Genomic DNA, 18614 nt, shown 5'->3' on the forward strand with positions numbered 1-18614 from the left:
TTAAAAAGAAAAAAAAAGTGTGTGGTACCATCTCCTCCTGCTGTAACCTGCAGTGGTTATACATCATTAACACCTCCGGCGTGCATTTGCTATCGGGTTAGTGCCAACAAAGCTGAATATACTTATCATTGATTTGAAGATGTCTTACTTTTTGTTGAAGATTCCATATGTCATAGTTTTTTTTTTTTAAACTCTTTTTAAAAAAGTAATAGGAGTACAAGCTAAAAATCCAGTGGTATGAAAGGGCATATAGTAAGAAGCCAGTCCCCTTCCTGCCTCAGCGTTCAGCACCCATTGTTACCAGCCAATATGTCATGCCGTAGGTCTTAAGCCTTCTTTTTTGTTCTTGTTATTTAAACGTTTTTGTCTATTTAATTTTAAGAATTGTTAATGTAATGAAATGAGTAAAAATGCATGCCATGAGTTTTTCAGTATCTTTTAACAAATAGAAGAAGATTAAATTATCAAAATGACATTAAGGGTACTCTGTAAATCTAAAATAGAAGTAATTCCTAGAACATTTTCCGGGGCAGACATTCCTGTTTCCTCTGAGTTCCAGGAAGCTGTCTCCTCCCTGAATTGAAATTTGTCTGGCACTGTTCTGTTCTCTGAGAGTGTGCTCCAGGCTTCCTCTGCCCCAGGGCCTGTTCTGTCTCTCCTGTGTGCCCATCGAGAGTCAGCCTTTCCTTTGAGTCTTGCCCTCTTGCCCTCGGTGACCTGCACCCTGAATCATTCTCCCTCTTTTTCTTGCCTTAAGTAACCAGAGTTCCCTTACAGCTGTTCATGTGCAGGACCTGACCTCTTTTTCATGATCGTCCCCATTGGCTTCCATGTTCAACAGATATTTATTGAGGAGCTTCCCTAGCCCTTTTTATTGGCCTAAATGGATAAGATAATGGATTTTGGAGTGAGATACTGATTCAGATCCCAACTCTGCCTCTAATTAGTTGTGTGACTAGACAGATTGCTTAATTTCTCTGGGCCCCTTCTCATTAAAATGAGACCCATAGTAATGCTTTCATTATAGAGTTACTATGAGGGTTAAATGAGGTCGTTTATGCAGGCTGGGCACTGTGGCTCAAACCTGTAATCCTAGCGCTTTGGGAAGCCGATGTGGGAGGATCATTTGTGCCCAGGAGTTTGAGACCAGTCTGGGCAATATAGGGAAACCCTATCTACAAAAACTTTAAAAATTAACAGGGTTTAGTGGGGGCATGCCTGTGGTCCCAGCTACTCTGGAGGCTGAGGCAGGAGGTTGAGGCTGCAGTGAGCCGTAATCACACTGCTGCATTCTAGCCTAGGTGACAGAGTGAGACCCTGTCTCAAAAACAACAGCAAAAGAGATTGCTTATGCAAAAAGCTTAGCACAGTGTCTTTCAGCAGATGAATGGATAAGCCAAACGTGATATCTCCATACAGTGGAATATTTTTCGGCCTTAAAAAAGACTGAACCTCTGACATGCCTCGAAACATGGTTGGACTTTGAAGGCATTGTGCTAAGTGAAGTTAGCCAAACAGAAAAGGATGAATACTGTATTATTCTACTTACATGAAATTCCTAGATTAGGCAAATTCATAGAGAAAGAAAGTAGAGTAGAGGTTACCAGGGGATGGAGTAGAGAGGGTGCCAGAGAAGAAGGGGTAGTTATTGCTAAATGGTTATAATGTTTCTGCTTTGGGTGATAAAATAGATTTGGACATAAATAGTGGTGATGGTTGCCCAACATTGTAACTGAAATTCATGCTACTGGATTGTACATTGAAAAATGATTAAAATGGAGAAGTATATATTATATATGTTTTACCACAATTAAAAAAAATAACATACCAGAAACCATTGACTTACACACTTGAAATGGGTGAATTGTATGGTCTGTGAATGATGAGTCAGTAAAATTGTTTAAAAGCAAGCTTAGCATAGTGCCTGGCATATATGTAGTAAGTACTGAATAAATGGTAGTTGTGGTGGTAATCCTTAATATTTAGTGAGCATTTAAAGTTGATTCTAGGCATTAGAGCAATATTTAATGGTTGAAATTAAAATGTTTGTTTCAGTTTTGTCTCTAATGGGCTCTCATTAATTTTCTCATATCTCATTTCTGTGCCTCAGAGTTATTGATTTAGGAGTCATGACTCCATGTGATAAGATACTGAAAGCTGCTCTTGACCACAAAGCAGGTACTGTGCAACTGTACTTTGGGCATTTCTCTAAATGTGGTATCCCCAGGTGCCTGTCATTTCCCTAGTTGTCTGTCAGTGAATAGTGATGCCTGTGAGGGATCTGTGGGACATACAGACAATCAAGTGCCAGCTCCTGCACAAGGTTGCTTTTGTTGCCATTTCTAATGGGGTTGAGAGAGGAGAGTGAGTAACTATGGAACCAAGTGCTGGAGATGGGGAATGGGGACAGACTTCTTATAAGAGGACAGTTGTATTAGATTTTTTTTCTGTGTGTAGTCATTTTTATATTTCTTCTCACACTGTGATATATTCAAGTCTGGGAAATCATGAGCTAAATATACCTTCTATTGCATGGCTTCCTAAAACTATGGCAAGTATTGCAACCTTAAGTTATAAATCTTATTTACTACCAAAAGCAAACAGTAAATTGAAATTCCCCAGTCGGAAAAGATGTCTTAGAATTAGAAACTGGTGACAGGCATGGTGGCTCACACCTGTAATCCCAGCATTTTGGGAGGCTGAGGCCGGCAGATCACTTGAGGTCTGAGTTTGAGAACAGCCTGGCCAACATGGTGAAACCCCGTCTCTACTAAAAATATAAAAATTAGCCAAGGTTGGTGGTGGGCGCCTGTAATCCCAGCTACTCAGGAGGCTGAGGCAGCAGAATCACTTGAACCCAGGAGGCAAAGGTTGTAGTGAGCCAAGATCGCACCACTACACTCCAACCTGGGCAACAGAATGAGACTCCATCTCAAAAAAAAAACCAAGAAAGGAATTGGGAATTCGTGTTAGGTCTTTTGGTCTTCATTACAAAGTTTTTAAAATGGTTCTTCATCCTTTTCTTTTTTCTGTCATCCTCACTGTCCTTTTTGTCCTTTTTTTTAAAAAAAAAAAATAATAGATATAATTGGCCTGTCAGGACTCATCACTCCTTCCCTGGATGAAATGATTTTTGTTGCCAAGGAAATGGAGAGATTAGCTATAAAGATTCCATTGTTGATTGGAGGAGCAACCACTTCAAGGTAAGTTATATTAATGAGCTTTGTCCTCACTTCAAATTCTCTTAAATGCCAGTGTTTAAAACAGTGGTAAACCTGTGTTGTTTTGGATTTTCTCTTATGTTTAGTACATTGACTTTTTGTTATATAAACACAAAAATTTTCTGGTGTTCACTTGGGTGAGAGCCAGAATACTTTCAGAGCATGCTATAGGAAACTTTTTTGTGATTTCTATTCTTTGCTTTTTGTTGGATTTCTTTGGCTTGCAATAATCTTTTTCTTAACGCTCTCACTTCCGATTCAGTTCCTGAGAATTATAATGAACTCTTCTTGTGAAATTAAACTGAGTGGAGAAGCTGTGTTTTTTGGCACAAAATCATTACTTGAACTTTTGCCCACACTGTCTTGAAGCAGGTGTCTGATTGAATAATTATAGGTTCCTTTGAAGGAACTCTAACCTTGTAGTAGTTTGGAGACAGAAAGCCCATCTAGCAAGAATGAACTAAGTGGTCACTTTGGGGAGTTGAAAGGGGAGCTTTTTGGGAACCTTTGGGTTAACAACATAAAGAGGTATAAAATGTAAAGATGAGAAAGTTCAAATTTGTTCACATGATAATTATTCAGTTTACCAGATTTTTCCTGGGATCATGATCATAGTGATATGTGGTAAGTGCTATGTTAACTGTGGGTGCTAGACCTTTTATGCCACGTACAGTTCACTTTCTCAGGGAGCATTATCATACTGGAGCATTGAACTCAATGGTCCCATAACATCTAGTTTATTTTTCTGATGCAGAAATACAATAAAGATCTGGTTATAGGTATGCCAGAGTTCCTTTTGCACTAGAAACAACTGTACATTCAACCAATTTGTATAGGGTTGTTCAGAGGAACAGAATCAATAGGATATGTTTATATATATAGAGAGAAAGAGATTTATTTTAAAGAATTAACTCCTGTGATTGTGGAGGATGGCAAGTCTGAAATCTGCAGGCTGGAGACACAGGTAAGTTGATTTTTTGAGTCTAAAGACAGTCTGGAGGTGGAATTTCTTCTTCCTTGCAGGGCTGGGGAGTGAACAAGGGACCTTAGTCTTGTCTCTTAAAGGCCTTCAGTTGACTGGATGAGGCCCACCTACGTAAGTGGAGGATAATGTGCTTTACTGTAAGTCTACTGATAAATGTTAATCACATCTAAAAAAAATACTTTCACAGTGACATTTAGGTTGTGGTTAACCAAAAAGTGTATACCATGGCCTAGCCAAGTTTATACATGAAATTAACCATCATACCATTTACAATTTGAATGCATCATCTTCATCAGTAGAAACAGTATGATGTGTCTTTTATCCATTAGCTGTTCTTCATACTTGAAGGATTCGATGGTTTGACTGTCATTGCTAACGTTAGAAAACAGGATTTGTTTTTCCACAAAGGACTTAGGTACCAGGAAATGTGGCAGACTTGGTCTCAAGGGATATGGCCACCCATTAATAATGGGTTTTGATGAGCATGAGCTTGGGTAATTGATGACAAGCTTAGTGAAGAGAATGGTAAGAGGACCTAAGGACTTGTCAGAATGAAAGACTTTAATATCAATTGTAAAGTAGAATAAATAAGTATTTAAAGGAATATAATTAAAATACGTTACATGTTATGTAAATATGATGCTGGCTTCAAAAAAAGAATCTTTTTATATGGTGGGACACTATACTCAGAAATTTGCTTCTTGTGCAAATTGGAACTTTACCAAATAGTCCATTCTATTGTTTACCATGTAAAAGCTACCAGATTAAAGAAAAAAAACTTTGAGAAGCAACGCGACTAGCCTCTCAAGATACATTATTGGCAAAATTAGCTTGTTAATGATTCTTAACAGTTATAACCTGATACATCAAATTAGAATTAATGAGATAGGAAATCACCAACATCTCTTCAGTTACTGCGAAATATCTATTCTCGTTGTCTGGGAAACCGTAAATGTGTTTGGCCTGAAGGTAGTAAGCTGGGACCGCTGGCCGCCTAAGGTTTCTTTCGACTCTCTAGTGCTTTGTTTCTCTGTGAGCCCTGCCTCTTCTGGTTCTCTTCTCTTCCATACCTGTTGCAGTTTCTGGGAAATTACTTGGAAAATAAGAGCCAGTAGGTAGCACTGCTTCCCAGGGACAATTCCCTTCTACACTGTGGTGCTGGAACAGCCTTTGGAAAACAGTCCCGTGCAACCTCCAAGCACTTCAGTGTAGAATTTCCCAGTTCTGACTCCATTCTTATTAGTGACAGTGGAAGAGGTCTTCGATCTGAAGTCTTGCTTTATCAGGCTCTCTTATTTAAGTAAGTGCTTTTACAGAAGTTTAGCAGTTATGCAGAAAAGTACACAAATCATATAGATGTACAACTTGACAAGTTTTTACAAAAGGGAACCCACCCATGTAACCACCTCCAGATCAAGAAATAGAACACTAATGGCACCCTAGGAACCTCACCAGGTTCCTCCACCCAGTCATGCTTTCCAACAAAAGTAACCACTGTTCTTTCTTCTGTCACCATAGGTTGGTTTTGCCTGCGTTTCAAATTTATATAAGTGGAGTCATATTGTATGTGTTCTCCTGTGTCCGGCTTCTTTTGCCCCACATCATGTCTCTGAGTCTCTGAGGTGCCAGTCTTGTTACAATAGTCGTTTGTTTTGTTGTTGTTCTTTTTCAATGTAGTATTCCATTGTATAATGTGCTGTGACTTATTGACTCTTGCTACTGTTGGTGGACATTTGGGGTTTTCCACTTTGGGGCTATCACAAACAATGCTGCTGTGAACACTTATGCTTATGAATTTTGGTGCACATGTATGTGTATTTCTGCCTAAAAGCAGAATTGCCAGATCATAGGATCTGCCTATGATCATCTTCATTAGCTATTGCCACATAGTTCTCCAGAGTAATTGTAGCCGTTTACACTGCCACCAGCAATTGTGAAAGTTTCAGTTATTCCACATCCTTTTCAGTGTTATCCCTCGTCATGGGTGTAGTAATACCTTGCTATGGTTTTCGTTTGCATTTCTCTGCTGAGTAATGATGTTGAACACCTTTTCATTTGTATATTGACCATTTGGATATGCTTTTTAAATATTTTTAAAAATTGGGTATTCTGCTTTATTCTGACTAGTTTGTACACATTCTTTAATTTATAGTAGTTACAAGCCCTTTATCAGAAATACATATGTTGCAAATAGATTTTTTTTAATCTGGCTTGCCTTTTGCTGTCTTAGTGCTGTCTTTGGATAACAGAAGTTCTTAATTTTTATAAAGTCTGATTTATCGGTCTCTTCATATATGGTTAATGCCTTTTGCATCCAAATAAGTAAATCATCTCCTAGGAAAGCCACCTTTGCTAGAAAGCATTCAGGAGTTGAAATGTCTCAGAAACCCATCTAGGAGCCCTTATTATTTCCTACAAACCAGTGGAGGACTTAGCAGTAGCTCATTAGCTCAGGACTTCCATGTTTTCATGAAAACATTGTTGAGAGGAAATGACCCTATGGCTTTTCCAGACATCAGTGACTTGCAGTAGCATGAGTAGAACCGAAACTGTACCCCCAGGACACTCGAAATGAAGGTTAAGACTGTCTAGTGCAGGAGTGTCCAGTCTTTTGGTTTCCCCGGGCCACATTGGAAGAAGAATTGTTTCAGGCCACACATAAAATACGCTAACACTAACGATAACTAATGAACTAAAAAAAAAAAAAAAAAAAAAACTGCAAAAAATCTCATAATGTTTTAAGAAAGTTTACGAATTTGTGTTGGGCCTTATTCAAAGCTTTCCTGGGCTGCATGTTGGACAAGCTTAGTCTAGTGAATGAATCGATATTTGGAGAGATTGAAAGAGTTAAATAGATTTGGGATCTTTGGTCCCTGAGCATACACTAGGCATAAAACAGGAGGGTCTCAGAAGGCCATGGAGTTCATTCATCTGCCCCAGGGCCATGGTCTGGCCCCCCTGCCACTCCGTACCCCAGCCTTCCCGGTCCGAAAGATGGCTCTTGACTCACTGGCTTATGCATGAATGCCCATCTTCCAGCTCAGTTCTCATAGCCTAAGGCTTTGTAGTCCTTTGCTTCCTGTTTACGAGTGGAGATACTGTTAGGAAGATGGAACAGATGAAGTGTTACTGGTTTTGTCTGTCTTATTATGAGTTTTTAGAGCTTTCCTTGAGAAGCCTGTTAAAAACACACTCATGCATATATTACACCTATAACAGTCTCTTGGTTTTTAAAAATTACCTCAATAATCCACATTTACTAGACCTTGTCAAACAATTCAGAGGAATGTAAAGTACAATTGAGTCTCTCTCTTCCCACCTTCAGCCTCACCTCTAACCCCCATAACCAGTGTGGACACTTCGATGTGTATCTCCCTGTGTTTTTTCTAAATATATAGAAACTTAGATATAGGATTGGTTGGTGGTTTGGAAAAGCTTGAGGGTGTTGTTTTTTAAAAATACAATTGCATTAAACATAGTGTTCTGCTACTTTGTTTCTTTCTCATATAGTAGCATATTCTAGATACTATTCCAAACACACATTTTTGTTGAGGGGGAAGAATATGAAAGCACTTGAGGAAGAGTAGTGCTGCTTCTGGGGAGGAGGAGAGGGGAGAAAAGGCGGACAGCACTGCCCGTCTCGTGGGGACTGCTGCTGGCCGCCCTTCGGAAGGTGGGATGTGGCCAGAGTACACTTCTCCTCCCTCTCCAGGGGTTCTGCATTAACCACTGTGAGGGAGACTGTACATGTTTTCAGTTTCCACTTTAATAGTAGCAGATCTGTAGCCTCTCCTGTTGCTGTAAACATCCAGTCATCACAGGGCAGTTTGTTTTGCACTTCTGTTAATTAGGCAATTTTAAGAATGAAAGGGTGTTTCTTCCTAATACCAACATTTTCAGGTTTGGTAATAGGGATTTGGGGCAGAAATAATCTTAAATATTAAAAGTAAAATATTGACCAGGTGCAGTGGCTTATGCCTGTAATCCCAGCACTTTGGGAAGCTGAGGCAGGTGGATCATGAGGTCAGGCGATCAAGACCACCCTGGCTAACACAATGAAACCCCGTCTCTACTAAAAAAATAGAAAAAAATTATCCGGGTGTGATGGCGGACGCCTGTAGTCCCAGCTACTCAGGAGGCTGAAGCAGGAGAATGGTGTGAACCTGGGAGGCGGAGCTTGCAATGAGCCAAGATTGTGCCCCTGCACTCCAGCCTGGGCAACAGAGTGAGACTCTGTCTCAAAAAAAATAAAAAAATAAATAAATAAATACAAAATAAAATAAAATACAGTATTTTTCTTGCTTTTGCCTCTCTGAATTATTCTGTGTAGAATTTCGGGTTTGGGGTTCCATTCTGCAAGTACAAGGTGGGATTGGGGCCGAGGAGTGTTGATGTCTCCCATGAACAGGGGAGCAGCTGCTAGACAGCCATGTCCTGTGTCCTCTGCCTGGTTCCCGGTTCCTTAGGGGCCCTGGCTGCTATCCCAGCTCATTTGGAGGAGGGAACTCAACCTGACCTTAATGACAGCAGTGTGATTTCCTGGGCCTGGTTACCTCCCTTAAGTCACACGGGCTGCTAATGAGCACCAGGTCATGCACGGGCTCAGTCCCTTGTTAACAGAGCTGAGGACAAAGTCCTTCTCATTTTTGCCGCAGACTTCTGCAGAGCCTGGGCTAGGTTTCCCATCTTAGGGTAGGGAAAAAGTCATTCATGTTTTACAAGGGAAATTTGAAGTTCAGTATTTGTAAGTAAGCACCTTGAAATGTTTCTCTGGAAAGCACTGTAGAAATGCATTATCTCTAATGGCTCTGAACAAGAGTTGTATAGGAACTGTCAGTGCTGATGGATATATTTTCTTTCTGACCCTTCTTTTTAGAACCCACACAGCGGTTAAAATAGCTCCAAGATACAGTGCGCCTGTAATCCACGTCCTGGATGCGTCCAAGAGTGTCGTGGTGGTAAGTGGGTGACCTTACATTTTATTCCAGATGTGTTGGAAAGAGTGCATTACAAGTAAGGGTATAACTTAAGATCTATTCATTTTTATTCAGTTCTACTAAATAAAGGTCAGAGAGCAGCCTGAGGCTTATGGTGTGCCTCTGCAGTGACTGCCTTGCTGGAAGGAGGTCCAGGTGACCATGTCCTATACTTTCAAAGACAGTTACAGAACTGAGCAGCAGACAGGTAGACGACCTGGCACCAAGACACCTTTGACCTGGACACCAGCCAGACAAAGATTTCACCCACTCACAAACATGAATGGATATTTACTTGACTGTCTAAAAGAATGTTGGATTTTTAAATGACCTTTTTCCAGATAGAAAAACAAACTTGAAAGTGTCCTCATTGACCCTACCCAAAGACAGAAAAACATCTTCTAGATATTTAAAACCCAGAACAGTGGTTTCTGCTTCTCAGTGAACATCATAAACAATTAGCCCACATTCTGCTTTTCTTTTTCGGTGAAGCCTAATATTCTATCTTGTTACAGGTTTCATTGTTTTCACTGAATAATGGGCTATAACCGCTGGGGGGCACCTGAGAGACCTTGTGGTCCAGTGGTTTCCGAATCGATTTCAGCCACAGAATATTTGTCTGTTAAGTGATGTCTTACCTGGAAATTCAATGTGGCAGAATTTCCAAGTAAGACATCACTTACCATCACATCCCGCTCCTAGTGTTCATCAAAAGAGCACAGTTTGAGAACCACAGATCTAGTCTAGCCTTCACATTTTACAGGCGAGGAAGGTTACTGAGGTGGCCTGGTGATCTGCGAGACTTCCAGTGATGCCATGCGACCTGGACCAGGGTGACCACATTTCCTGAGCTATCTTCCAAGGAAATTATTTCAGATCTGTGAATTTATTTACATGAAAGTTATATAATAATCACTAACATTATTGAAAACGTGTAGTGTGCCAGGTACTGAGCTAAGTGCTTTACATGGATTTTATTTAATCCTCAGGCTGACCTCATGAGGTGGATATTTTTATTGTCCCCATTTTAGAGATCAGGAGACAGAAGAATAAAGAGATTAGGAACTCTACTGAGACCACTCATCTGCCAAGTGGCAGGTGTGGGATTTGAATGCAGGTTATCTTACTCTATGTTAAATTAAACTTGTTTCCCATTAATACTTAACAATTAGCCTTTATTAAAAAGGATAAAAGTAACTCAGTCTGGGATCATAAAATTGCAATTTTTTATTTGCCATTGTTGTAGACAAATATGCAAATAAGCTATATTTCTGCAACTCCATTTTAAAACAATGTTTATTTCTTATTCTTGGATTGTGCTCCATAGGAGCTTATGTCAGGTCCATGGGCCTCTTTTTAACACTTGTCATCATTTTCAAACACTGATGCATACCCTTGAATAGTTTCCATTCAGAGGCAAGACTTTTGGATCCATTTAGTTGCACAGTGCCAACTTTTCCTCTACAGGCAGGGGAAAGAATCAGCCCTTTGATTCCATGTTTGGAGGATAAGCTCCTTCACCTTTTTTTTTTTTTGTGCGACGGAGTGTTGCTCTGTTGCCCAGGCTGGAGTGCAGTGGCGCGATCTTGGCTCACTGCAACCTACGCCTCCCAGATTCAAGCAATTCTTCTGTCTCAGCCTCGCAAGTTGCTGGGATTACAGGTGTGCGCCACCACTCCCGGCTAATTTTTTTATATTTTTAGTAGAGACGGGGTTTCACCATGTTGGCCAGGCTGGTGTTGAACTCCTGACCTCAAGTGATCCACCTGCCTTGGCCTCCCAAAGTGCTGGGATTACAGGCGTGAGCCACTGCGCCCAGCCTGCTTCACCATCTTGAAGAACTAGAGCAGTGGGGGCCTTGCTGAAAGCCAGGCAGGGAATGAGGAGTGGGTGTTTGTGCTCTTTACAGTTTGGTCCAGCCACGCAGCCAGCAGTGGTTAGCTCCTCCCATGTACAAAGAAACGACCACGTTTTGAAATTACTCAAATGTAAGTCAGATGATAAATCATGTGGGTAATTGCTAGTGACACTTCAGGAGCCAGTGGTATAATTTGTTTCAGTTGGTTATGGGCTCATTGGCCTAGGCTCTTTTGATCTAACTGAAATGAACATGGAACAGGATCACATTTTAGCAGCTGTCTCATGTATTTGGAAGATTCCAAAAAAGTGTAGCAAATACTTAATGGTTGGAGATTTAGACCTGAGGATTCCCCCTTGCTTTCTTTTTTCTTCTTTAATAAAAAACGAGGTGCAATATTTTATTCTTTTTAAATTATAAAATATCTTTTCAATTTATTTGCTCTTATTGTGTGGCTGTTGCCATGAAATACAATTTTTAAAAATGAAGGAAAATATAAACTGCGATATGTCCCAGTGGTTGGCATGAAAACACATGATGGATTTGATTTTTTGGTGGAAGGATCATGTAGGTTAGCCCACATATTGACCATGAACTTGTTTCCATCAAGTAAGTCAGACCGGGCCAGAAGGGGCCTGCCACTGTGGCTCTGGGAGCAGTGGGCTCCATGGGGCTGCGCAAGGTGCCAGCAAACTGCAGTGGTATGTTCTGTCTACCCAGTAGCACCAGCATTAGGGGGTCGTAGATTTCTCCGGATGTCAGGGACATCTGGTTTTGCTCTCTCAGGGTGTATAATCTGGCAAAATGCAAGAGGGTTTTAAAACATTGGTTACATATACTTCAGGGAGTTCAGAGTAGACATTCCCTTCTTGTTTCGTTGGGCTGTGCTGGGTTTCCTAAACGAGGACTCCATTGAGGTGAGTTTAATGTAAGGCTGGGAAATACTTTGTGGTGTGAACACTATTTGGGAATCTATTTTTGGCCTGCCACAATGGCCTTTTCTGATTGTATTCCTGAATGAGGTGATTTTGTTTTATACTAACTCATAGGTGATTAAATTGTTATTAGAGATACTTAGAAAACCCACGTAGAGTTACAGACTTTTAAAGCTGATAGGCACTTTAGCCATCATTCAGTCTAACTTCCTTAAGTTCAGATGAAGATGTTGAAATTTCTTACCATTTTGTGTATTAGATAATCATGCTGGAGAATGCAGGGATAGGGTAGTGCTATGTTTATTTTTCAACTGATGTGATCAGTAGTTGCCATTTCTTCTTTCTATGTAATTTAATTTTGTGCTTTGTTGGTAGCTCTTCTATCAACTTGATAATCATAGTAACAAATGATATTTAGCCGATCCTGGTTTTACAATTTAATGAGTAGACTCACATTTTCTCAGATTATTGGTTTCCTTTCCAATTTTAGCAGAAAGTCACAGTGGACTATGAAGATTACCCTCGTTCCCTCAGCAAACATTTAGTGCGAATGCACCTCCAGACACTGGGCTAGGCACCAGGGCATGAAGGTGGTGAATGTGTGATTGCAGCTCTCATAGGGCTCTCTAGTAAGGGAAGTGGATATATAAATTTGATACTAAAAGGCTTTGGAAAGTGCAGTAGTAGATGAATGGAATGTTTTTGAAACATTGGGTTGGGGGTTACTTAACCCAGAGGGTTCCCAAGACCGCCTTCATGTTCCAAGTTTCACTAGAAGGACACAAAGAACCCAGAAACACTGCTATGACCATGGTTTATTATTGTGAAAGGATGTAGGTAAAATCAGGAAAGGTAAAAGCACATAGGATGGAATGCAGGAGAGACCAGGTACAGACTTGCAGGAGTCGTCTCCCCATAGAGTGATCCGGATGGTGCTTATTGCTTCCACTAATGATGTGTGACAACATGTAAGGAGCCTTGCCAACCCAGAAGCTTACCTGAACCTTCATGTCCTGGGTTTTTGTTGGGGTTTGGTCACATAGGCCCAGAATGCCCGTGTGTGTAGCCTTAATTGCTCAGTCTTCAATCCCTGCAGAGGTCAAACATAAGCATGAGCTACGGTCCCCCACCATAAATCAGACTGTTAGCATAAATGATCTGACATGGCCCAGGGTGCCAGGCACGCAGTGACTCTCTTATCAGACAGGCTATCCCAAGGGTTTAGAGTTTGTCTCCCAGAAACCAGTCAAGGGCCAGGCCTTTCTTTGGCTTGTGCAGGGTTTGAACATCCCAAGGCCACTGAGTTTACCCTTTCCTGCATACCAGGCAGGAATTAGCACAGTTGGTGAAGGGAGAAGAAATGAAGTTAAGGAAGCCTTCCTGAAGGAGGTGTTATGAGAGTTGACCATTACTGCACCAGTTTTATCATCTTTTGCTCATCTATGGTTATCTTACATTTTCAGTGTTCTCAGCTGTTAGATGAAAATCTAAAGGATGAATACTTTGAGGAAATCATGGAAGAATATGAAGATATTAGACAGGACCATTATGAGTCTCTCAAGGTAAGTGGTAGAAACAGATCTTCGCTTGTGTTTAATGTGACTAGTTTTTATCATCCTAGTTTTTAATGTGACTTCTTAAAATGGTTTTGAGGAGAATAAAAGGCTTGGCATCATTTTAGAGAATTTCTGTCTTCTAGTTCAAATCAGAGGTCTTCAGTGTCTGAGTTCCCAAATAATTTTTGGTTATATTAAAATGAATTTTATTTATTCAGCCAAACATTTATTGGGTACCCAGTAGGTGTTAGGGGCTGCTGTGCTAGATACCAGAGCTTCGGTAATGAATAAAACATGAGTTCGTACTCAGCAGGGAAACAGGCGCTGAAACAGTTTACTGAAATGACTCCCACAGATCCCCATTCTTGAGGAGCTAATGGAAGAAAATGGAGACATAAGACAGGACCAGTATAAGCCTCTTTGCCTGACTGCCCAACACTGACTGTACAGAATGATGTTTCAAGAACTATCCCTCTCTTGATAAGCTTCAGGGAGTCCATGGAGAACAGGCATAATTATGCTTTAGAAGTCACTGAAATATTTATTTCTGGTTATTTGCCTTATGGGCTTTGGTGGGAGCATTTTGGGAGTTGCTGGGCAAGTGAAATGAGATCAACAGCACGAAGAAAACATGCTGTTTTGCTTCTGAGGTGCTGGCTAGATGCAGTGGTTGGCTTTTTTCTCTCCTTAGGTTTGCCCACAGTGGACAGTTTCTTTAATTCTACCTTCTGGTCCTCAGGGTGGGCCATGGAAGACCAGTTAACAGCTGGCCTCAGGTGTTCTAAAAGTACAGGTGGGACACCTCCCTAGTACCTCAGGTTCAGGCCGCAGAGCCAGGCTCATATTTACATATGAGTAGTTAATGGATGCTTATTGAATCTTTACTCTCTATTATTCTGGTGCCAATGTGAAACCGACTGGATAGAAAAGGAAGAGCTTTTTAGGGTAAGGATTCTCATGAACAAGAGCTTTTGCCTTTTTGCAAAGCTTACATACTGGCCGCCTTGGACATGTTTTCATGGTAGCTGTAGAAAAGCTAACAGTCTCTAACTAATTTTTCTTTGTTTTTTAACAGGAGAGGAGATACTTACCCTTAAGTCAAGCCAGAAAAACTGGTTTCCAAATGGATTGGCTGTCTGAACCTCACCCAGGTCTGTTTGCCTGTGGACTAGAGAAAGACTGGGTGTGGTAACTGACAATGTGCTGAGGAGATATATGCATTTACTTGGCTACAAAATCAAACCAGCAGCTAACAACTCTCAACTGTGTCTAATGCTGATGAGTGACTGAAGAACGGAAAGAAAGAGAATAGGTGCCATTTATGGAGCAGGTGGTGTGTGCCAGACACCATCCTGAGATGGACTCATAGCAGCTCTCTGAGTCCTTCAGACGACTCCGTAATGGACATGGGAATTATCCACATTTTAATTTGAAGAAACTGAGTTTTGGGTGGAAACTTGAAAGGTTACTAGGAATCTGTCTCTGGTCTGTCTTTTAAAGCCATGCTCTTTCCTCTGTGCTGTGCTTGAGTTGGTCTCTGTCTCCTTGAAGGAAGTTCTGTGGAAACCTGCCTGGTGGTACTGTCACCCGAGGTGGCCTGGGTCTCTCACAGGCCCAAGGGCAGATGTGAAGTGCCTAAAATGGGAAACGCCTTTGCATTCACACATCTTTAGAACGCTGCAGCAAAGCAGGATCCTCTGTTTCTTGCTTTCTCTCTCGTCCTCTCTCTGGATTTTTCACTCTCTTTTTATTTCTTTTATTTGGTTTCTTCCTTTTTTCAATTTCTAGCCACCTTTCTTGCCTCATATAGGTGTTCACAAGGGAATAAAACATGTAAGATGTTTTGACAGGCGCAGAGAGGCGTGAGACACAAATGCAAAACCAAGACAGAGTGAGCAGGGGTTATATTAATTGAATCCATATTTCCAAGGTAATGCCTCAAATCAGCTTTCATTGCTCACGACATCTGTGTTCTACACATGCTTGGCAGAGTTGAGCGGATTAAATTGGAAATGTAGGTGTGCTTGGTTCTAATTTCATCCCTGCTGAGTTCAGCGTGGTTTGGTGGAAAGAATGCCATATTGGGAGCCGGGAGGCCGGGGTTCTCATCCCAATGTGGCTCTTGGCTCTGACTCACGGAGTGACCTTGAGCAGCTTGCTTTCACATTTGACAGTTTCTACCGTGTGAAAAAAGGAGTTACTTTTTGGAAATGTTGTAAGGGTAAAATACTCTCTGAAAACCTTTGAAAAACTATAAATTGCTATATATAGTTCAGGCTCCGATTATTTGCTCTGTATCTTTCCCTGTGAAATTGGAATAATAACACAAGGGCAAGTCTGTTTGGATCAAGTCAAACATCCAAAACATATTTTGCTGGAAATACGCTCCCAAGGCCATAGCACCTGGCAGCAGTTGGGATGCTTTTTTAGTGGCCGCTTTAACCTCTGGCATGGGGCTACTGCAGGGCCCGTCCTGCTGCCCGAGGGCCATGGGGCCTTGAGGCCTGGCCCTCTGAAATATATCTGAGGACAGCCTGTCTTAGGGTAGTTGCAGGAAGTTGATAGGAGATAAAAGAGGGTCTTCTTTTAAGGCCCTGATGGTAAAACCTCAAACATTTCTTAAACTCTGGAAGACAAGCTTGGTCAAGAGAGAGTCCATAGTGGCTCTGCGGCAGCACGTTCTCGCTGCCTTCCCAGGTGAGAGGACACTTGAATCAAGGGTCTATCTGTAGATTCCTTTTAGTTTCTCTACTAAGGGGACCATAAAGACTTTATTGCCAACAAACCAACATAATAGGATATTTCCAAAGAAGGGAATGTCCTGTGTAGTAGAAGGATGATGAGGAACAAATGGGAAAAGGCTACTGTGAACAAGTATGAAAAGGTAGAGATTTCCAGACATAATTAAAAAGTCAAATGAGAGAAAAATAGAAGCTTCTGTGTTCTCCCAGAGCCCCTGAGATTAGTAGAGTAGGAAGTTCTCCGATCCCTGGTTACAAATCAGAAAGTAGAGAGACAGGAAGGCTCAGATAATGGCAGTGGGGCCAACACCTTATATTCCAGCCTGATCCTGCCATGTCAGACCGGAGTCCGAGGTGCAGACCACACTATGGGCTGGAGGGCAGGTGGCAGTGCTGCTCTGCCTGCCCCAGAAAGCCCAGCAGCACCATCTGTCTCTGAAGTCTTCACCATTATTTAAATTATGATATATTTTAGACTCACCAGGAGGTATGAAGAACAATATATTAACATCCATGTTTACCTACTAGCCAGCTTAAGACATAACCTACCATCTGATTTTTTAAAAATGAAACAATACAGAGTGAACAGAGGTTATATTAATTGAATCTATATTTCCAAGGTAATAAATCAGCTTTTCCTTGCTCATACATCTGTGCTACACACGTGCTTGGCAGAGTGGAGGATTATGTATTGAAGAATATGTATGGAAGTCCCACATGTGTCCCTTCCTCCCCTGCAGAAAGCACAGCAGTCCTGAATTTGGGACTTCATTTGCCTATATTTTGACTGGGCATATGTATCAGTAGGCAATCTAGATAATTGTTTCCGGTTTTGAAACTTTACATAAGTGGCTTACTCTCCATGTCTTTCTGGAGTGTTCTTCACGTTCACCTTGTCTTCATTTGTATAAGTGAGGATTAACCCGTCTTGTCTTTCCTTCTTGGGTGGGGCGTGGGGATGCAAGGGTTGAGGGAACAGTTTCCAAGGGTGGTGTAGTCAGTTGCATGTGAAGAATAGTTTTATTTAAGACTCAGTGCAGAATTACTCCTTCTCCACGATAATTTAAAGTTCCCCTCTTTGTAAAACAACTCCTACGGGTGACAGGAGGGAGGCAGAGCGTGGGAGTTGGCAGAGCAGTGAGGAGCTGGCAGGGAGGCCTCCATCAGGCAGGGTGCCAGCATCAGCATTGACAACCATACTTCTCTCCTGTAGTGAAGCCCACGTTTATTGGGACCCAGGTCTTTGAAGACTATGACCTGCAGAAGCTGGTGGACTACATTGACTGGAAGCCTTTCTTTGATGTCTGGCAGCTCCGGGGCAAGTACCCGAATCGAGGCTTCCCCAAGATATTTAACGACAAAACAGTAGGTTAGTGCAGTATGTCCTTCCTTTCTGCCTCTGATATTCAAGATGTAGGATTGTGACTTTGAAGACCGGAATCGGTGAGGAGCAGCGGATTTGGATTGTGCAGATTACAGCTGCTTTCATATTGCTCACCTGCCCAACTTTTTAATGTTTTCAGACTGCTAGATTGGTCCTTATTGTATCAGCCAAATTTGGTATCTACTTTATTCTTTTAATACATGTTTATTGACGTCAGTTACTTGTTGGGCACTAGGGATAAATGGAAGACAACAAAATCCCTGCCGTCTAGCACCCGACTAGCTGGCACAGCCAATAGTAATGGGCCCTGCCTGGGCTCCTATGGACACAAGAGGAGACAGAGCTCAGACTGGGTGGTCAGGGCAGGCTTCCTGGACGAGGTGGTGTTTGAACTGTTTTTGAGGATTCAGTGGGAGTTGCCGTGGCTGGGACTGTGGATGTGATATGGTGTTGAAGAAGAGGACATTCCAGGTAGAGGAGACAGTGTGAGAAGGCATAGGCACATGTGCCTGTTTGGGGAATTGCAAGGAGCCCATTGTGCTTGGAGCACTGGGGAGGGAATGGGAATTTGGGGTGTAAACTAGAGAAGTAGGTGAGGTGATAAATTACTACCCCCCATTTCTCACTTCTAGCCTCATCCCAAAATCCACCAACAGAGACACAGAATCCAAATGCAAAGCCATTCAAAGGATCAGGTAGTAGCCAGATCAGAGCAACAGGGTGGGGTAGGCTCACAGAAGCATGGGATTAGGGCTGAGAGGAGCCTAGAAACCAAATTATTGCCAAGTTTCCCATGGGGGGTGGGCCTGGGTGTAGGTGTTAGGATGCTGAGACTCAGGAGCTCTCAGGTAGCCAGGAACGTGATGGTCGGCAAGGGGCTTCTCAATGTGCTGCCTGCCCCTGAATCATCACAGGTGAGCTGTCCAGGGGCCGTAGGGCAGGCTTCTCACCATGGGCA

General features: G+C 41.8%; 1 protein-coding gene across 3 annotated transcripts in view; it reads left to right on the forward strand.

Annotated features, from left to right (window-relative positions):
* MTR (5-methyltetrahydrofolate-homocysteine methyltransferase) overlaps nt 1-18614 on the forward strand; it is a 103231-nt gene that overhangs the window by 76936 nt on the left and 7681 nt on the right. For all 3 annotated transcript variants that reach the window (XM_025359846.1, XM_025359855.1, XM_025359861.1), the window contains 6 exons: nt 2111-2178; nt 3083-3203; nt 9083-9164; nt 13439-13537; nt 14607-14682; nt 17486-17641. In XM_025359846.1, the coding sequence (XP_025215631.1) occupies nt 2111-2178; nt 3083-3203; nt 9083-9164; nt 13439-13537; nt 14607-14682; nt 17486-17641 (602 nt within the window). The remainder of the gene's footprint in view (nt 1-2110; nt 2179-3082; nt 3204-9082; nt 9165-13438; nt 13538-14606; nt 14683-17485; nt 17642-18614) is intronic.

The sequence above is a fragment of the Theropithecus gelada genome, chromosome 1, assembly GCF_003255815.1.
Source record: "Theropithecus gelada isolate Dixy chromosome 1, Tgel_1.0, whole genome shotgun sequence".
Taxonomy (NCBI): Eukaryota; Metazoa; Chordata; class Mammalia; order Primates; family Cercopithecidae; genus Theropithecus; species Theropithecus gelada.